This window comes from Triplophysa rosa, linkage group LG15, assembly GCF_024868665.1.
Source record: "Triplophysa rosa linkage group LG15, Trosa_1v2, whole genome shotgun sequence".
NCBI lineage: Eukaryota > Metazoa > Chordata > Actinopteri > Cypriniformes > Nemacheilidae > Triplophysa > Triplophysa rosa.
In genome coordinates, this window is record NC_079904.1 from 1,082,809 (window position 1) to 1,104,283 (window position 21,475).

Genomic DNA, 21,475 nt, shown 5'->3' on the forward strand with positions numbered 1-21,475 from the left:
ATTACTTTTACTCTGTTAGTGGAACTTTTAAAACATTCGGAAACATTCTTTTAAATGTCTGTGTGACATCTGAGAGGAAACGTCTTAGAGGCGTATTGCAGATGAGCAAACAATGTAACTGCAGACATCAAATAGACGTCTCTGAGATGCATGTGTGCCTAAAACACTTACGTTTACGTTCACGCATCAAGACAGTAATATTATAACACGACATTATCTACACACCTTATAAATAAAGCATATATGTACAGGAGGCGAAGTTTCACGTTAGAATGTCCCCAGTCAGTCAAATCTGTTTTATTGCGCGTGTCTCTTCAGTGTGCCCGCGCAGCATCCGCGTGCATGTGTGCTACATGTCGATATGATCTCTGCGGTCTCACCCCACGTGCGCCTCTCAATGACACAGAGCTGGCTCATAGTAAGACGCCCGCGCAAGGCAGAGTGATCAAATGAATGTTAACCCCTCCTCAGCAATGTCATTTTACTACAACACATGTGACTTAGAAGAAATCGACATGCAGGGACAGGGTGTTTTGGATCCTTCGGAATCGAAAAGGTTAAACATTTCCTTCAAACCATCTGAGCGAGAAGAGACTATACACTCATCTCTGACGGAATCTCATCATTATTAAATAGGTCAGAGCTGTTATCACAGGCAATACGTTCACGAGAAGCGTATCTTAAAATGGTGAAGACTTGAACTAAATGAATTAGGTCAGAAAGTTCAGGTCAATCTCACACATACATGCTTTTAAAATAAATCTCTAGGTAACTTCAAAATGGAAATAGTAGTCTTTATGTCAAGCTTAAGTAGATATCTTTAGCGTTGTGACATTTTCATCATAATGGAGCAAACCTTAATTATGGCTACGTCATAGTCGCGTTGCAAATTCCTTAAAAGCAGAATGATCTTAATTACAGTCGTGAGGATTTTGTGCATTTGTCACGAAAAGCATTTTTACATACTTTACATACATTTAAATCTGAGCATTTCTGCTCAAAATTCAGTGTGAAAAGTTTCTTTTGCATTTAAAGCGGACTGCATGCCTGCTCTGAGCCGCTTCGAGCGCGGGTGCGTGTAAATGAAACGTGGTAAACGGTGACATCATCTGGTTTAAAAGGGAAAGTGCAATCTATTTGCCAAAGGGAAATTAAATCAAACATGTAGTTGGTACAGTTCTGACTGAATCTGCACTGGAAAAGTTATTGTACTACACAGAATAATGAGCATAGACGTTTCATCGGACGTGCGCGACTGGGCCGAAGTTAACTTCCGGTCTGTGTAACAACAATATTTGATTGTATATTAATAGTGTTACATTAAAATTACCCGACAGTTATTAAAGTTATTTATCAAACGGTTATTTCGTAAAATAAAGTGATATTTAGGCTATGTAATGCGGTCAGCAGTTATAAGTCGGGGTATTTTATAACGCTCAACCAATCAGAATCAAGGACCAAAGAACGGTCTTACGAAACCTTTACCCTAACCCACACCCTAACCTTACTCTAACCATCTAAACTACCCATAATTGTTAAAATTGCCTAAAACACGGTTGCGTGATGACGTCAGACTCGAAACACCAAGGATTTAGTGAGAGCCAGGCAAAGGCTCGGAAGAACGAACTTGGACAGACACGCCGCAGTGACTTCTGGGACTTCAAGCTGTTCCGTACGGTGGTTTCTAGAAGGGATATACAGCTACGGCCGGAAGTGGTGCACAATCTCGCCATATAATTACAATAAATGACATTAGCTAACGCCTACACCTACCCCAACCCTAAATCTAACCTTACAATAATAAAAATATTAATCAAGTGTTTTCAACGTGACAAAAATGATGCGGTATTGAAGTGCGCATGCCCAGTGGAGGTAGCTGTATCCCTTCTAGTCAAAACCGTTCCGTACACGCGCCAGGCTGCATTCGATGCGGTTTTGACTAGAAGGGATACAGCGACCCCCACTGGGCATGCGCACTTCAATACCGCATAATGTTTGTTACGCCTTTGACCGTTGTTGATGACGTAGAGCGAGAACACGAGGACACAAGACCGCTGAAGAACGCATATTGAGAAACTGCCAATGATTCTTTGCAGAGGTCTACCAGAAGTTAAGTTTTGGCCAAATAAGATTTATGTTGTTGCCGTTGAAACACATGACAGATCCAAAGCGAATCTCACAGTCTGTGTAGAAACAAGGTCGCATCTCAGCTCAATGTTAATCAAAGGGTCAGATTTCCAAAGGAGTCCTTCTGACTAACATGTAAATTATACCTACTGCAAAGTCTTTTTGATCACGTTTAAAAGGACAAACAGGAAATATTTCACAAAAAATCCTCAATTGGGGTTTACATTTTACCTAAACAAAATAGGACTGTCACCAGTGTTGGGTGTAACTAGTTGCTAAGTAATTAATGTAATTTAATTGCTTTCCCCATGAAAAGTAAAGTAAGGAATTACTCGTTTTTCTTCTGCAATTTAATTAGTTACTTATGTAATTAAACCAAATACTTTGTGTAATATGTGTGTGCTATAGTGGAATTGACAACAAAATTCATAATTCTCTCATTTGTAATACTTTGGTTAGTTAATATGTTTTATATTATTTATTTGAATGAATTAAGTGTAGTTTCATGTCTATCCTTGAATCACTTAACTAATCAAGATTGATATAGAAAGTAATTAGTAATAATTAAATACTTTTTGGAAAAAGTCGTTTGTAAAGTAATCGAATTACACTATTGAATATGTAATTAGTAATTAATTACCTTTTCAGAGTAACTTGCCCAACACTGTCACGATATCAGATTTGAACAGTTTTAGCAGACAAAACGATGCTATAAAAGTGTTTTTATCAAGTCAGTTTTAATCTTTGATTTTATTTCTTTTTTCCAGCCAACGAATAGCGACACCCCTACAAGAAACCTCTTTAAATTCCCAGTGTTCATGCTTGTGACATTTGCATTTCAAAGACGGACAGAAATAGATTTAGGTGTCACCAGGTGTTTTTATTTCTGAAAAACAAGACAGAAGCCTGGACTCAGGCAAGTCTTTCCCCTCCATGCAGAAAGTATTCATGCTCCTGCACAGCCCACTGCTTCAGTATCTGTGAAACACAGTGCTCATTGTGCTTAGACAATACTGCATCAACCCAACACATCATGAACGTCATACATAAAAGAAAAACAAGGTACTTTATGGCTCAAAACAGAGCAAAAGTTGACAGTACAGGTTACAAACGGATTCTTTCAGGAATCATTACTGAGAGCAGGTTAACCTTTTACAGGTAAAACGAGAAAACACGGGATGCTGCGGAATGATTGAGGGAAGCGGTTGTAAAGGTCGAAACTGAGGTGGTGTTTAATCGACTTCCTCCATGCGGGAGGCGTCGTCATCTCCTTCCAGAGGGGGGATGTCTTCTGGAGCAGGGGCGGAGCTTGACTCCTCCACAGGGACGTCTTCATCCTCATCAATACCTGAACAAGACAGAAAGGAGGGATCAGGGCTCGACTATACAGGCAAGTTTCATTACGAACCATTTCCTCCTGGTACAGCTGTCAAATGTCACGCCAGCAAATCCATTCGAAACATTTGATTGGTCAATAATCTTACCCAATCCCAGTTTGATCATTCTGTAGATGCGGTTCGAGTGTGTCTGGGGATCGTCCAACGAGAAGCCGGAGGAGAGCAGTGCGGTCTCGAACAGGAGGATGACCAGATCCTTCACAGCCTTGTCGTTCTTATCAGCATCGGCCTTCTGCCTCAGCGTCTCCATGATGGGATGGTCTGGGTTGATCTCCAGGTGTTTCTTGGCCATCATGTAACCCATGGTGGAGTTGTCCCTCAGGGCCTGAGCCTTCATGATCCTCTCCATGTTGGCCGTCCAGCCGTAAGTGCTGGTCACGATACAACAGGGGGAGGAAACCAGTCGGTTCGATACTGTGACCTGGAAGGAAGCCAGACGAGATCAACATTAAGAACAGGAACTGAAGTAGCAGAGCAAGTTCAGGGGGTAACCGCTGCGCATTTATTGTTAGATCTTCCAGAAAATACCGGTTAGTGAGCACACGTGTCATAAAACTGAGGGCGAGAACGAAAGCAGGACGAGCAGCTCACAATAACACACAAACTGGAATCAACTCATTTCTCACACACAGGCCAAAGCTGAACATCATTCCATAAACTCACCATCTGTGGCTTTGACTACAAGTCCTGTTCATAACAAACATTTGCAAGAATTAACGTCGGATCAATCTGGGATCATTCACACTAGATACTATCAACATGCGAATCATGGGTTTCATTTTTATTCCATTTAGTCAGAACTCAAGATTTACCTTCTCTACTTTCTTGTCCAGAATCTCCTTCATGAGCTTGCAGAGGTTGTCAAACCTGGCCTTGTCTTCCTCCATCTTTTTCTTCTCCTCCTCATCCTCGGGCAGCTCCAGCCCCTCCTTGGTGACAGACACGAGTGACTTGCCGTCAAAGTCCTTCAGCTGTTGTACGCAGTACTCGTCGATGGGCTCGGTCATGTACAGCACCTCAAATCCTCTCTTGCACACGCGCTCCACGAAAGCAGAGTGGGCGACCTGGTCTTTGCTCTCACCTGAGGAACAACAACAGATCGTGAATAATTTGAATGAAAAAAAAAATCATCGAAGTGGATTGAGATAGATGATGTCTCACCGGTGATGTAGTAGATGGCTTTCTGGTTCTCCTTCATGCGGCTGACGTATTCTGTGAGAGAGGTCATCTCGTCTCCAGACTGCGAGCTCTGATAACGCAGTAGTTCTGACAGCTTCTTGCGGTTCTGAGAGTCTTCGTGGATGCCCAGCTGGAGTGCAAGATAAACACATTAGTACCCATTAGTTCTCCATAAAAATAACAGGAAGTCCAGGAGAATGAGATTCACTCGGTCACCTTCAGATTCTTGGAGAAACCATCGTAGAACTTCTTGTAGTTCTCCTTGTCTTCAGCCAGCTCCGCAAAGAGCTCCAGGCACTTCTTGACAATGTTCTTGCGGATGACCTTGAGAATCTTGCTCTGTTGTAGCATCTCTCTGGAGATGTTGAGTGGCAGATCTTCAGAGTCCACAACGCCACGGACGAAGTCTGGAGACAGCAGGAAAATGTGAATACTAATAGATTTCCAGGAGACCTATGAAAAACAACAACTGATAACACACTCACTGAGGTACTCGGGGATGAGCTCTTCACAGCTGTCCATGATGAAGACCCGTCTCACGTACAGTTTGATGTTGTTCTTCTTTTTCTTGTTCTCAAAGAGGTCAAAGGGGGCGCGGCGGGGGATGAACAGAAGAGCGCGGAACTCCAGCTGACCCTCCACGGAGAAATGCTGCATGGCAACAGACAAAACGTGAGCCGTTTCAGTTCAACACGAAACCTGAACCAAACACTCTTCTGTGAGGTAATGGGATACACACCTTGACCGCCAGATGGTCCTCCCAATCGTTGGTCAGGCTCTTGTAGAACTCGCCGTATTCCTCATTCGAGATGTCGTCTGGGTTTCTGGTCCAGATGGGTTTGGTCTTGTTCAGCTCCTCCTGGTCGATGTACTTCTCCTTGATCTTCTTCGTCTTCTTCTTGTCCTTATCTTTGGAGTCCTCCTCGTCGTCGGAGCCGACATCCTCAATCTTGGGCTTGTCTTCGCCTTCCTCCTTTTCCTCCTTCTCAGTCTTCTCCTCCTCTGCCTCGTCGTCGCTGATCTCCTTGTCACGTTCCTTCTCCACCTGCAAGGAACAACAAGATTTCCCCGTCAGTCTTTCATTGAGTAGCATTCAATACACAATCCACGCATGCGCAGTTGTACTAGTAACGTATAACTAAATGCCACTTACGAACAGAGTGATTGGGTATCCAATGAACTGTGAGTGTTTCTTGACCACTTCCTTCACTCTCTTCTCCTCGATGTACTCTGTCTGATCCTCTTTCAGGTGAAGAATGACTTTGGTTCCTCGGCCCATGGGCTCACCTACAGAATTGGTCAAATGAACATCAGATACCTTCAATGTTGAACGTGTGTCTTTACAGAGATTGGGACAAGCGCAGGAACGTACCGGTGTCCACCTTGACTGTGAAAGAGCCACCGGCGGATGACTCCCAGGCGTACTGTTCGTCATCGTTGTGCTTTGTGATGACTGTGACCTTCTCAGCTACCAGGTAAGCAGAGTAGAAGCCCACTCCAAACTGCCCGATCATGGAGATGTCTGCACCAGCCTAAATAAATTACAACGGAAATATGTAACTTACCATCATGCTTTCAATCTTATGTGTGAACTAAAAGTAATTGAATGTTTGCAGAAAATTTGAAGTTGAGAATCACCTGAAGAGCCTCCATGAAGGCCTTTGTCCCGGACTTGGCGATGGTACCCAGATTATTAATGAGATCTGCTTTGGTCATTCCAATACCGGTGTCAATAAGGGTAAGAGTGCGTTCATGAACATTGGGGATGATTTCGATCTTCAGGTCCTTTCCATCGTCTAGTTTGGTGGGGTCAGTCAAACTCTCATATCTGATTTTGTCAAGAGCCTGTGGGGAGGGGGAAAAGAACTCAATTACAAGGATCCTTAAAAATATCCCAGGCCTTGGAAAGCCAATACAGTGCTAGAATATGAAGCGTGTGTGTCAGGGTTCATCTAGTGAAGGCTCTTACATCAGACGAGTTGGAGATGAGCTCTCTGAGGAAGATCTCTTTGTTGGAGTAGAAGGTGTTGATGATGAGAGACATCAGCTGGGCGATCTCTGCCTGGAAGGCAAAGGTCTCAGCCTCCTCTTCTTGGCGCATTTCTTCAGGCATCTGAAAACACAACAGATTTGGTTCATTTTATACTGTAAACTATAAATATTCACATTAATCTGATATAATTCATAAAACCTGACGCTTCATAATACATTTATAAATGTTAACAGTAATAATGCTCTTATTGCATGTACAACGCATACCAGTTACAGCGTTACACAAGTGACCCGGATGCGGAAGTCCATAACGAAGAAGGACAATGAGCTCAACACGTGTTTTACTGGTGCTGGTCAAAGTATTTCTTAATCAAAGTACAAAACTGTATAATTACGACGAGTTTAAATCAAATACACGATTTTAATAACGATCTGATGATTTTCGTCAAGCCACCTTGTTGGGTTATTTTCGATTTCCGGCAGCGTGATCGAATACATTACACCGTGAATACATTTCATACCGTATACAATTAACACTTCTTCTGACAAATATTAAAGTGGATACATTTTTTAAAATAAAATAAAATAATCGAATCGGTTGTATGAACCGTCGCATTTACAGTAACGTTACCGTAAATCATTAACGTTACACCTGTTCTATCAACTCACTTACATAGCCAATAAAATAAAATCATCATGTATTAAAATGTACAGCCCGTTTATTAAAGACAGAAGTTAGAGCTTTACATTACTGTGCAGGCCAGAGGAAAGCGAGACCCGACCGGCATCCGCACCATCACAATAGCGACCCGACATCAAATCAAATAAATGACGATGAATTGATAGAAAAGTCCACGCTCTCTCATATCCTTTAATACCTAAGAGTCTAAAAAGCCGTTTTAGATGGATATTTACCTTGGTTTGTTTAGTTGGTTTTGTAGATTTAAACGCCGCAGAAACGCTGATCTCCCCCAACACAGATACCGAGGGAAGCAGAGGAGAGAAAGCAGCACGCGCGGCTCTTTTCTTTATACTCCGCCTTTGACTGTGCGGCTGTATCCTTCCGCGCTGACTCACACTGATACACAATAATAATGAATGAACTCTTCGTGTTATCTTATTTCAGAAATGTTTTATTGTATCCAAAACCGTCCGTTCTTCCAACACATGAACTATAAAATGCACTTTGTGCTAAAGAGTTTTAATTTGCTTTAATTAAGAAATTATTAGGACAACAACGATATAAACGCTGATAGTGTTTGAAAATAACTTCAGCTGGTGGGAGATGCGTGGTGAATCTAAAAGGGAATAAACTTAAGAACAAGTCGTTTTTTATTTAAATGGAACAAGTTTGATCTAAAAACACTCTACGTGCGCATCGTTTAGGCCTACAATAAAAGATAGACATGGTCGTGGGACTGTTTGTAGCAATTTGAGGCTTTATAGACATAGATTAATATTAGAAAACAAGACGTTGACGACCTAACGGTTTTAAAAACAGCCAGGAGTGGGAAAAGATGCGCGATAAATGTGCGTTTCGCCGAAAAGAGAAATTCATAGTTGTCACCTTGTCAAAATAATGTTTGTCAGAATAAACGCGAATCAAAGACAGCTCTAAGACAACGTTGTCAAAGAAACGCATAAAACTAAAGTTTTCGATTGAGCTACATTTCGTGGCGGAATAACATCAGTAGTGCAGACCGGCGGTGCTTCGTCTTTTTCCAGCACTTTCCATGAAAATTCCGCCTCCGATGACGTCGCCTGCCAATCAAATGCAGTTCGACGCACTCGCATTTTATATCCATATTACTATTGAATAAAGATAGAACAAAATCAACATCGCAAAACATGGCTACTTTTAATTACATTCATGTAGTAAACAGACACGATATTTCGTGCGAGGAAAATGGGACTTTTACCCACCTTGCAGGTGCTCTGCTGTTGTTAAAGATGCTTGCTAAGTGAGACATTTTAAAGAATTTTAAAGTACACTCAAAAGACGACAACAGCAATCGTTTATGAGGACACAATTAGTAGCGAATGGAATAAGAAAAAAGCCTCAAATATCTGTTCACATATTGCTGATTAATATTCTGCAAAAAATATTACAATATATAACTAAGTGTTGCTGGTTAACTTTTATAAAATCTTTCTAGCAAAAAATCAAACAAGCAGACTACACAAATGAAAAAACGAGGGACTAAAGGTGACTGAAGTTCATCTGATTGTACGTTATTCCTCTTCTTTTAACGTACTAACCCTAAGGCGCTAAGGTCTTTTATGGTATAGCTTATATACTGTGTAGACTAGATGTAGACCATATTGGCAATTTTAACATACATTTTTAACATAATGTAATTTCAGCGCTTTATCTTATTAACTGGACATTTGAACAAGCGGGGGGCTTTTAACTTGCTTATTTTTTCCCACAATTCCATTTCACCGGAAGCTGCAGCCTTGGTTGCTCGTTGCTTTCTAACCACGGATCCGGTGAACTTTCCGTGTGAGAAGCGAGTTGATATAGATTTGTTTTTCGTAAGTAACATTTATCAATCTATTATTTCGCGTGTTGAGTTTATATTTTCAATATTTTATACAGGGCTCCGAATAAATCTTTAAATCCGACGAGAGAGGTCGAAATAGAGACGCTTTTTTGTGCGTTAGCTCGTGGCTAAGTTAGCTTCTGCCCGGTCTGACTGAAATGATTCCCGCTGATATTATTTTCTGACACACTGGCCTGTTTTATTTATTTAAAATCATTACATCTCTCAGACTAAATGTACTTTATGCGCGTACGCTAGTGAAATATCACAACCCAGCATATTTCTATAGCTACCTGATATGTTTTGACACATGAGGGGACAATTAATTGACTATTATAGATCCGTGAATTTAACCTGTAAAGCCGATTGCTTTGATTTCGGCGTGATTTTAAATGTTTGCGTTAGTTTTGGATTTAAAACCTTAAATTAATCGTGACTTATTTTAAGACCCCAGGTTTCATTTAGATTTCGGCTCTTTCAGGTTGGTGTCAAATCCGAGTTATTTTCAGGTTTCAGATGGATTAATGCACTTTCACGTTTATCGGTTAAATGTGAAGAGAACTGAAACGTATAGGGATAGCTCACCCCAAAATATAATGGATTCTTCTATCATTGTGGTTTAAACACAAAAGAAGATATTTTGAGAAATGTCTGGTGTTTTTTGTTTGTTCATACAGCAGAAGTCAATGAGGTTCAGTGTTGTTTGGTTATCAAAATATATTATTTTCTGTTCTGCAGAAGAAAGAAAGTCATACAGAATTTAAAAAGACGTGAGGAGTAAATGATGAAAGTGAACTCTCCCTTTAAGAGAAGATTTTGATTGTTTCTCCTGAAATAAAGTGGAGCAGTCATGGGTCTCTTTTAGGTCCCAGTGTTTAACATCATGTGTTGTGTTTCTTATCTGTTAAGGTGGGTGTTCTGCCCAACATGTCTTTTCCGCCTCATCTGAACCGGCCGCAGATTGGCATCCCAACGATGCCTCCAGGAATCCCTCCACCACAGTTTGCTGGATTTCCACCGTCAATGCCGCCCGGTAATCATGATAAACTGCACATACTTTGAAATTCACTTATAGGGCAGTTAATTAGCTTAAAGCTAAACTCAGCAGCGTGAGTGTAGTGCAACTCAAACATGTTCATTGCATTTGGGATTCTGATGAAATCTTATAGATTTTTTCATGTTTCATTTGGACAGTTTAGACGTAACATGTAAATGTAAACATACTGTCAACTTACATGAACCATTTTACCTTTCATATGTTCCCCATAGACACAATCACGACTTCATACCTACTGTGTGTATCTGCTCACTGAGTATCTCTAAAATGACAGTATTTTAAGTTCAGATGAATTGATTTTGATGTTATAATATTTTTCACAGGGACTCCAATGATTCCCGTCCACATGGGTATCATGACTCCAGGCCCTGCGGTAATATTCCTTACTTAACGAAAAGTGTGACTGCATGAGTGATCAATCAAACGAATCTCATTCGTCACATTTTTTGTTACTTTCAAAAAACATTGAATATAATACTGCTATGCAAGCCATCAAATTTGTACGGCCATTGAAAGTCACATGTTTGAACCAGTCATTGGTATTTACACTTACATGTAGTTGATCGCTCAGGTTCTTGTGCCCGCAACGATGCCTGTGGTGAGTAAAATGGTGGCTCCCAGGAAAGAACCTGTGGCCGCAAGAGATAACGATGACAGCAGCGGCCCCACGACCACAGTGTTTGTAGGGAACATCTCGGAGAAAGCATCAGATATGCTCATCAGACAACTGCTGGCTGTGAGTATGACACGCATCACACCTGCGCTCACCTCATGATGTCCATTAGCACTTTCTCAGACTCTCTGATGTGATTTCAGGCCAGCTGTTTTGATGTAATTAATATTGACATTGAGCCCTTCTGTTCCAGAAATGTGGTTTGGTGTTGAGCTGGAAGCGGGTTCAGGGCGCCTCAGGAAAACTCCAAGGTAAAGCAAGCCAAACATCTGATCAGTCATGTTTGCTGAAGATCATGTTGTGAAAAACCCCTTTTTCACTGGATCCTCACACACTGCTTGTTTATTCCCTTTGCCTTCAGCGTTTGGTTTCTGTGAATATAAAGAGCCTGAATCTACTCTACGAGCTTTACGACTGCTGCATGAGCTTACGTTGGGAGAAAAGAAACTGCTGGTTAAAGTCGACGCCAAAACTAAAGCTCAGCTGGACGAGTGGAAGGCAAAGAAGAAAGGCTCCAGTGAGAACGGAGTGAGTATGATATATGATCGATCCGGAGTGTGAGAGATGATAGTGCTTTGGGTTCAGGTCGATACTCAAATAAAAGCGCAATGATACCAGCACAGAGTGCTTTCACTTTCCGATTGACAGGCGGCTGTCGGCCAGACTCTTCAAAATCTACATAACTCACGCATTTATATTGACTGTTTACTTGGCAAAATGAATTCATCTAAATGATTAAATTGCAAAACTTGAACATTCCACACAAGAATATGCTGAGTTATGATGTGTCTTTTAGAATGGTAAGGTGGATGAAGCTGGCGAGGATGAGGAAGAGGAGCTGGACGAGGAAACCAAGAAGCGTGACCAGATCGTCAAAGGTGCCATCGACGGCCTGATCAAAGAATATTCAAATGAGCTCAACGCTTCATCACAAGACGACGAGGCGAGTCGCCGCAAGAAGAAACGAGACCGAAAGGAAGAGGTTTGACTTCACTTCATCTGATTCACTGTTGTTGATCTGGAACTTTGTGCTGAGTGTTTGACATTATAAATGTTTTGAACAGTTTAGTCCGAGATCTTTGCAAATCATGAAGCAGGACACATGTACCTTTAATAATACACGGTTCAGATGGTTTGATAACTTGATTTTTATCTATAGTCCAGGGCCCGTACTCGCAACACATTTTATCTAAACACTTAAGAGCTCTCCTAAATGGCAGTAAACGTTTTTGGTTAAGACTTTCCACTTAAAACCTATTCACAATGCTGCTGAGCGCAACTTTTACTAAAGGAGCAGAAATAAATGTTAAGCTATGAAAAAGGGTGGAATTGACCTAGTTGCTATGGATGATGCCAGCAAGCTTACTGACTATGACCTCATTGATTGGCTGATAGAGGATGGGGCTCTGTCAGTCATTTAATCATAGAAATATTATAGAATGAGGTCTCATACTGACATATTTAAATTAAGATCTTAAGATAAAAATGTAGTCACATTCAAATAGAATATTTTAATATAAAGTTATTGCCGTATTCAAATTAAGATGATAAAATATACACTAAGTTACTAATTCAACAAGTGAAGAGTTTATTTACAAAAACGGATAACACATTTTTTTTTCTGCATTCCAATTAATATCAATCATACCATGTGTTTTTTAAGTAACAATAACTTTAAAAAATGCTGCTAACAAACACAATAAACATGATTTTTGAATTGTTATCTTTTGCAAATAAACTATATGTTCATATAAAGTAGGGATGGGCGATATTATATCGGTTGCGATATACCGGTAGAAATTCTCCCCACGATAGGAATTAGTCTTCCCGCGATATAATAATATATAATGATGAAATAATGATAAATCCTAGTTGATGTATTTGTTTGCGAGACCCATTTACAGCTCATATGTGAAGCCAAAACGAGTGTAGCGGAGGGCGGACGTGAAGCTGAGAAAGAGTTTGCACTAAAAGACGAGCTCTAACTCTGTAGATGGATCCTAGTTAATGTTAAGTTTCACTTTCCTTTTATTTCATTCCTTTAAGTATTTGTCATAATTAAAACACCACAACGTTTAGTTTGGCTAAAAGTCTTTATTTAAACATCCGTTAGATGTTATGCGCACGTGTGCATTGCACAAATTGTTTAATATGATTTCTTGCCTGTTATATACAGGATGAATGGAGCGTCCCGTGCGCAGCTCGCGCCCTCATGTGCTTTCATAGCGACACAGCGTGCACAGCACTGCTGTTTTTAAGTACATTTATGAGCATATAAAAGCATGGATTATTTAATTAGATTTCTTTTATCTGCATTTTTCTGTTCTCTTTCTGTAGAGCGAGTCATAGACAGATACAGTATGTATGTAAGTTTCTGTGAGAAGTGAAGGTTCACACAGTTCAGAAGTGAGTGATTGACAGCGTGATGCGATCGTTTCCACCCAACAATAGAGTATATACAGTTTAGGTATAACATGTGTTATGGAGTTTTAGTTAATTCAATTCTTTCCTACTACAACCGTTTGAAGTCGAATGTCACCATTATATTTTACATTTACAAAAACACTGTAGGTATATTTTAGGAGCCTGTTTGATTTGCGGTACGTTTTACTTTTTGATTAATGTTTGTGTTTCTGAGGCTCTTGACTACATGCAGCTACGATCACTTGTAGCAAAATACAGCTGTGGATGGTGTTATAGTTCTATCGTCACTGCAACAAACACCAGAAAATACCGTGATAGTTTTAGGGCCATATCGCCCATCCCTAATATAAAGTATATGTTCAGCTAATAGTCACATAAACAGTTAGCTGATATCTTTATGGTCAAGCTCATTGTCATGAAATCTTTCTAAAATGTGTAGGTTTCAAGGCAGACTGCCGGTGTTACAGCCTTTTTAGGATTGTTGTGAGTTGGTCTTAGTGACTCAAGAGTCCTCTTCACTACTCCTAACGTCTCACAGGTTTAGGAGCTAGGTTTAGCTCTAAAACGCTTTGTGAAATACTCTTAGCGCAAAAATGTCCTAAAATTAGGACAGCCACGCCCATTATTTTTAAGAGTTTCTCTTAAATCAGCAAGTTAGGAGCTTCTTTTAGCCTTAAGATGTTTCGTGAATATGGGCCCTGAACCTGATTAACCCTCTCTGCCTTTTGGCTCTTTAGGATGACATCAACGCCATGGAAATGGAAGATGACAAAAGGGATTTGATTTCCAGGGAGATCAACAAATTCCGTGATACCCATAAGGTAACATCCGTGCTTTATTACTCCATATCACAGGTAGACACACACTGTGTTTCACATTTACTGTAGCTTAGCTCTGCAACACAAACATGAACCCATGATTAAGGTCCTTCATTTTATTTAACAAGAAAAGTGATGTATTGGCTCATTCAAGATCTCGACCATCATTAAGTGATGCAGCACAGGAATTATTTCTACGTGAGCACTAAATTGACATCTTTATGACAGTTAACTGGATTGTATCAAGTGTAGCGAAGCCTTCATGTTAAGGGTGGAATATGTAGTGGCACATACAATGCATAGACGTTCTGTGAAGTGTCCTCAAAGCTAATCTATTGATTAAACCCCACCATTATGATAGAGATCATATGGTGACTAAACCAAGATGAATCTCACAGCTTTGGAAAAAGTTGCAAGGATAGGATGTAAGTATGAGCTTTCCACTTGTATTGGGCGCCCCCTTCTAAAGGATTTGCACGGGGGCAACTGCGCCCGAAATTCAGTTTGGACTCGTGATGGGCTCATGGGGCCGGTTCTAATGACAAAGCTGTGTAGAGATGATTCTCTTTTGTTAAAGTAATACAACACGACTAAAGACGCAGGCGGCCAGTGAACCTGTGCAGGTCTGCTCGTCAGAGTGATGTTGGTTATAAAGTTGATACTGCTGACATGATTAACAGTGACTTGGCCCGCTGGGCTCTTGTGAAAGTAGGGGGCGCCCCTCCACAGCACGCGGACGCTCTGAAGATTGTGCAGGTATGAAATAGCTTTCTGATAGCGTAACGGCTTCTTCCATCTCTCCCGTCTGTCTGCTTGCACACTTTCTTTTCTCTTAGCATGTCCTCTCCCACATTTTTTACTTTGGCTTAATAATGTGTTTTTTGTATAGATTAACTGTTCAGAATTGAACTTTTACCTGGAGGACATTGATAATTGATGGTCCCGAGCTGAATCTGCAGATGAGACGGGAACAAAATCAAACCTCATACATTAGTAGAGATGCTGTTTGCCTGTACATCTCAGTCCTCCTGCTCTTCTTTTCTTTTTGCTGTCTCTTCTCCTGTTTTATTTGCTACTGCCCACAGTCGCATGACACCCACGGTTGAGCGGATCAGGCTCTGAATGGTTCAACACTGCAAACAGACTTTGTTTCTCAACCGGTCTGGGAGATCAGGGCGTCTGTAGGAGTCAGTGGTTTTTAGCCCGTGAGCTGTTAATAAATGCTGTGGGTGTCATGCTGTTCTCCCATCATATTTCATAAGCTCTAAAGTCAAAAATCCTCCGGGTTCCTGTGACGGCCGCAGTGGGGTAAGCAGTTTCTACACATTTGTTGCCTTATCAATCCAAACCACAACAGCTGCAATGCTCCTGTCAGAACCTTTTAAAAAAATGTCTGGAAGTTGTTTGTGAGCTTGCGTTTATAACCTGTTGCAAGCGAGAGAATGGTTTTCTGATGTTCCCTGTGAATCCTTTGACCTGCTTTTCCTCCCAGGCCTAACAAATAAAGGCTTGTAGGGCCACGGCAGCGCTCAAGTCGCTAGTCAACACCTGTAAGTGCAAAACAATAAGTTTCACAAGGGTCAAGCCTCTTTCTGTTGCTCATGTGATGAGGCAGACGTTAACGGCGCTCTTTCTGATCCTGTTTAGTTGTTTGTAATGTCCAGTTTATCTCTTCAGAAGTGGTTTCCAGAATTCCCTGTAATTGTGTGTCTTGTGAAGTTAGAGAGCTTCTCTGGATGTACAGTGAGGTTGTAAAGGTTAAATGAAAACATATGAATTATTTCTGTTAACATAAAGCACCAACTTTAGTCTATGCACTATTTGATGACGATAGTAAGAACAGTCTTGTGTGCTTTATTCTCGACAAGTATTCACACATTTTGCTGACAATGTAGTTTTATATCAGAAAGTTTTGTGTAGTTCATAGTATTTTCACTCTTGGTTTCAGGGTTTTTGGACCCCACTGTACACATGTGAAAAACAGGGTCTGTAAACCACTTCCTTTATAAAGTGATGTTGTGCCGTGTGCTCGTCTCGTGTGTGTGTGTGTGTGTGCGTGTGCGTGCGTGCGTGCGTGTGAGAGCTGTTAATGATCCAGAAACATTCCTCCCCGCTTTCCCACAGAAATTGGAGGAGGAGAAGGGGAAGAGAGAGAAGGAGCGGCAGGAGCTGGAACGCGAGCGACGGGAGAGAGACAAGGATCGGGAGAGAGAGCGTGAGCGACGGGACAGGGACAGGGAGAGAGAGAAGGACCGCGAGAGGGAACGGGAGAGAGAAAGAGAACGAGAGAGGGAAAGAGACCGTGAGCGCACCAACAAAGAGCGTGAAAGAGAGAGAGAAAGAGAGTGGGAGAGAGACAGAAGCCGCGATCAGAGCGAAGATCGAAGCCGATCCAGGTAAACGCGCCACGTCACATGAGCTATTCAATGAACTGTGTGATTGTGCTCAAGTCATGTGTTTGATGCTGAAGCGAGTCAAGGTTTTGAAAAAGTTGTAATTTTGTTTATTTTCAGGGAACAGAGTCGTGACAGAGACCGAGATAAGGAGAAGAAACGAGACCGTGAGGAAGATGAGGAGGAGGCGTACGAACGGCGCAAACTGGAGAGGAAGCTGCGAGAGAAGGAGGCGGCCTATCAGGAGGTGCGTGTGTCCCCTATAGCCTCACTGTCTCATACGGTCACTTCATTTTCTGCTTGTTCAACGCTGAAAGTTCACGTTGCATCCAACAGCGTCTGAAGAACTGGGAGCTCAGGGAGAGAAAGAAGGCCAGAGACTACGCCAAGGAGATGGAGAGAGAGGATGAGCGGCGTCGTGAAATGGTAATCTGTTTATGTGTGTACTGTAGATTTGCATTTATGCATTTGGCGGATGCCTTTATCTGAACTGCAGATTTATTATCCGCGCGTGTTTGCTGGGAATCGAAACCAACATGTTTCTCTCTGGTTCTCAGGCTAAGGAAGGTAAACGACTCAAGGAGTTTCTGGAGGACTACGACGATGACCGAGACGACCCAAAATACTACAAGTGAGTTCTAGCGGTCCGGTTCACCAGAAATGGTCAGTTTCTAATGCTGAATCAGCAAGAATATAGAATATAGGGCTGCGTTTATATTTGTCTAACATGCGATCTCGGTGATCCGAACAAGCAGATCGGATCTTCAGACAATCAGGAGTTTACACTTGTCAACATTAAGAGGCTTCCGCATCTGGATATCTGATCGGATCTCTAGTTTCCCGCCCATTATTTAAAAAAGCCTGCAGTTTAAAGATTTCACAGAACACGTATAGCCGTACAATCACATATTCAAGCTGCGGCAGGTTTCACTCGTGCGCACACACACACACACATACTCTAACGGTATTTTTAAACGCATCATTTGTTTATTCATGTCACAGACGCATAAAATAATCGCATAAGTTCCTATGATCAAAAGCGATCACTTACATCGTTCTCGTCTAATTGGGTTGGTTCAGCTGCAAGTGACAGCGCGTCGTTTCTTTGGTTTGCGCCCTAAATAGCGTGCTTACTACTATACAAGCTTGTTTCTGTGTGTAAATGATATATACAGTCCTCTGTAGGTTGCAGATAATGATACACTGTAAAGTATCCACGATCATTTTGTGAGAAAATGAACGACTGTGCAACATTCGGGAGCAAGAGTCAACTTTCCGCCGTATTTGTCATCTGCTCCGCAGTCTGAGAAGCTTCGGACAGACGAGAGAATAATGATTGGGGGCGGGGTTTTCTGTGAAGTTGTGCCGGTAAATGTAGATTAACTGCCTGGATTGCGTTTACATTACATCTCGAGTACCTCTGGATCAGGACACACTGATCGGATAGCATTCCGATCAGAAGTGCGTTTACACTTGTCGTTTCTATGTGTATGTGGACAACATCCAGATACAGGTCGCATGTTCATGACGAATGTAAACGCAGCCTAGGATGAAACCGAAATACAAGCATCTGAAACATTCAGTTCTGCCTGTGAATTTTTGTTATATGCTGTAAAGTTTCTCAAAACTTTGTGATGAACTTTCTTTAATCCAGTTTAATTAGCTGGTAAGTGCTTGTTTCATGCAGCTCTTGTCACGGTTGATGTGCTGCGTACGGTACATCAGGGCTAGTCAACTGGCGGCCCACCAATCATCTTTACCTGTCCCGCCTTAACATTTCAAATAAGTAGAGAGAGTTTGAGAACGGTGTGCTTTAGGAAATGCGCATCCTGAGACGCTACGCCTTTGAAAGTCCAAAACGCTGCTACATTCAATACGGAAGGAATTCCTGCGGCTCGATTGACGTCTTATAAAGCGATTTGATCGTCTGCGGTACATGATACTGCTGTGAATTCATGGGCTGGTGGTGTTTTTTCTTTAGGGGCAGTGCTCTTCAGAAGCGTCTGCGGGACCGAGAGAAGGAGATCGAGCTGGATGAACGTGACAGGAAGCGTGAGAAGGAAGAGCTGGAGGAGATCAGACAGAGGCTGCTGGCGGAGGGACACCCGGATCCAGACGCTGAGCTACGCAGGGTGAGTCTCTACAGCTCTCCTCATTAATCTCCTGTGGATCTTTATTCTGTTTCACGGCGCTGCACATTTCGAACAATTAACAAAATGAGTCGCCCTTATGTGTGTGTCTTCGATTATCAGATGGAAGAAGAAGCGGAACGTTTGCGCCAGCCGCCCGTAAAACCCGAGCCAGAGGAGGAAAGAGACCGCAAACCCTCCCGAGAAGAGCGAGACCGAGGGAGAGACAGAGACCGAGACCGAGACAGGGAGCGGCGCAAGGGAGGAGCGGAGACTCACGTTCACGTTCATGCTCACGCCCCATCGGAGGATGATGACGTCGAGGAGGGAGAGGAGATTGAGGATGAGGAGGAGCCCAAACCCTGCCTCAAGCCCACCATGCGACCCATCATGGCCGCCCCCTCAGTGTCTTCAGCCAGTGGTAACGGCACGCCCAACACGCCCAGAGAAGAGTCGCCCTGCGGCATCATCATTCCTCACGAGAACTCTCCACCAGACATCCTGCCACAGGAGGAGAACCGGCCCAAGATCGGCCTGAGCCTCAAATTAGGTTCATAATTTAGATGGCGATGTTTTAACGTGAACTTCGTAATGGTCAATGTCACTAATCCATGTTTGTTTTATTTCCTCATAAGGTGCCACCGGTAGCCCCGGACAGCCCAGCGTCACCAAACGGAAGAAGCTGCCGGTTGAAAGCGTCTTTAATCGCTTCGATGACGATGAGGTAGACGAGGCTCCTCGAAAGAGGAAGCTTGTGCCGTTAGACTATGAAGACGAGGAAAAGGGAGGAGACAGCGGGGCGGCCGGCGGTGGCAAAGGAGTGAACACGGAAGAGAAACGCAAACACATCAAGAGTCTCATCGAGAAGATCCCCACTGCCAAACCTGAGCTCTTCAGCTACCCGCTGGACTGGTCTGTGGTGGACACGGTGAGACTTCTGCACGTGTTCGATGTGTCTGCTTTTTGTGCGTCAGTGCTCGAGATAACCGTGTTTGTGTTTTCATTGTGCACAGACTCTGATGGAGAAGCGCATTCGACCGTGGATCAATAAGAAGATTGTAGAATACATCGGTGAAGAAGAAGCCACATTAGTTGACTTTGTATGCTCGAAGGTACACGACGTGTTGCGTTTGTGTTGTGACCATTGTTTATTGTGCTGATGGTTCACGTCATTGTGTTCTGACTCATAAATCATGTCGTGAACAGTGGTTTCTTTTTCTTCTCAGGTCATGGCTCACAGTACTCCACAAGGAATCTTGGATGATGTCGCCATGGTAAGTCGATTCTTGAATATTGTTATGAAGTCTATGCTTAGTCACTAAACGGTTTAGCTGCGGTATCTCACTGTTGAAATGTTCTCCTGCAGGTGCTGGATGAAGAAGCGGAGGTGTTCATAGTTAAAATGTGGAGGTTATTGATTTATGAAACCGAGGCCAAGAAGATTGGACTAGGGAAATGAACAAGCACTCGTCGCTGATGAACTTGCTTTTCACACCCTGTTTGGGCTCATCTAGGTTCTAAAACAACCTGGGGAAACTCGTCCATTTCCACTTCTTTGGAGTTGATAGATACTGAGCAGTTTTAATTTGTCACGTCCTGGACTCATCTCTTCGAGACTGCTGCGCTTTGGCTACTTCCGTTTCACCACCCAGAGGAAGACGATTGATTTCTCAGGGCATTCCTGTTGAATTCACCACAGTAGCTTCATCTAGCAGATCTCTCTGAGCGCAATGACCCGTCGTTCTCATTACACTGTTGAATGCCAGTCATCTGGGTTGTAATTTTACCGGTTTGTTCTTTTGGTAGCTCTCCAACTGTACCAAAGAGATTTTCCCAGTTGTTTTGCTTGAAACGGAAGTTGATTGGACCCAAACACTGTTGAGAAGGTCTCTGGCTAAACTGATTGACGTGAAAACGATTGTCTTTGTTTTGTACTTATCAGTGGATGTGTTTTCAATAAAGTGATTTCCTTTTTTTTTTTTAGTAAAATGAAATTCTTTGTGTACTTTGTCTAATGTGTATTTCCTGGTTTCGGGTTGCAGATTGATGCAAATTTTAAAAAGTGATGCTTTAAAGGGGACGAAGTATGGTTATGTGGTCTTTTAAATCACATTTGTTTAAACGATTATCTAAATTTATATTTAAATGGTGAAAACATGGTGTTCATCGTGTCTTAGGTTTATGTTCTGAAACAAGTTTTCAGGGGCTTGAAGTAAAAAAATGTACTGGGAAAAATTACATAAACTTAAGTTATAAAACCTAAAAAAGTTCGGAGTTATCATCATACTGAAAGCTGTTTTGTGACAAGTAAACCAGAGAAGACTCCTATGAATGTGTTAATTTGCTGATGCTTCATTTGCAAAAATACCACATTTTCCAACTTTATAAAAATCATAAGAGGGCTTGATATTCATTTGCAGATCTTCATCATAACAAAAAAATCATGTTTAAATATGTTGAGGTGTGTACATGCACGTTTTCAAGGCATAGGAACAGGATTGTAAAACAACAACACCAAAACTGTCATTAAATGCACAAATGCTTCGGAAAGTACAAATCTATAATTTTATGAAGATTTCATTAACACGGGATGCAAATGACCATTCAGCCAAATTCATCTTGTTTGATAAATCAGCTTCAACATTTGAATCATTAAAATAATTTGAAGAGGTGAAGTACTGATTTTAAAGCTTCTGTTTGCATCCGTTTATAAGAATTCTTTTTATCGTCTTAAATGCCAAGC

General features: G+C 41.9%; 2 protein-coding genes across 4 annotated transcripts; one reads left to right on the forward strand and one right to left on the reverse strand.

The window, feature by feature from the left end:
* Window positions 1-2,986: 2,986 nt before the first annotated feature.
* hsp90ab1 (heat shock protein 90, alpha (cytosolic), class B member 1) lies at window positions 2,987-7,745 on the reverse strand. Its single transcript, XM_057353850.1, has 12 exons — window positions 7,611-7,745; window positions 6,673-6,816; window positions 6,342-6,548; window positions 6,076-6,235; window positions 5,857-5,990; window positions 5,443-5,748; window positions 5,189-5,354; window positions 4,920-5,110; window positions 4,686-4,833; window positions 4,337-4,605; window positions 3,612-3,945; window positions 2,987-3,475 (listed from the first exon to the last, which is right to left on the reverse strand). The coding sequence occupies exons 2-12, from the start codon at window positions 6,814-6,816 to the stop codon at window positions 3,360-3,362; spliced, it is 2,175 nt and encodes a 724-aa protein (XP_057209833.1). The 5' UTR covers window positions 7,611-7,745; the 3' UTR covers window positions 2,987-3,359.
* A 1,359-nt stretch (window positions 7,746-9,104) lies between these two features.
* rbm25b (RNA binding motif protein 25b) lies at window positions 9,105-20,738 on the forward strand. 3 transcript variants are annotated; one of them, XM_057353848.1, is made up of 18 exons: window positions 9,105-9,230; window positions 10,148-10,271; window positions 10,619-10,668; window positions 10,855-11,031; window positions 11,162-11,219; window positions 11,330-11,496; window positions 11,765-11,950; window positions 14,130-14,213; window positions 16,335-16,606; window positions 16,724-16,850; window positions 16,940-17,029; window positions 17,161-17,234; window positions 18,585-18,739; window positions 18,863-19,282; window positions 19,368-19,660; window positions 19,746-19,844; window positions 19,959-20,006; window positions 20,099-20,738. In XM_057353848.1, exons 2-18 carry the CDS (start codon window positions 10,166-10,168, stop codon window positions 20,189-20,191), a joined length of 2,499 nt encoding a protein of 832 aa, XP_057209831.1. In that variant the 5' UTR covers window positions 9,105-9,230; window positions 10,148-10,165; the 3' UTR covers window positions 20,192-20,738. The 3 variants fall into 3 exon arrangements, with proteins under 3 accessions (XP_057209831.1, XP_057209830.1, XP_057209832.1); XM_057353847.1 differs by having other exon boundaries at window positions 18,585-18,735; window positions 18,856-19,282; window positions 20,099-20,728; XM_057353849.1 differs by having other exon boundaries at window positions 10,867-11,031; window positions 18,585-18,735; window positions 18,856-19,282; window positions 20,099-20,727.
* The last annotated feature ends 737 nt before the right edge of the window (window positions 20,739-21,475 follow it).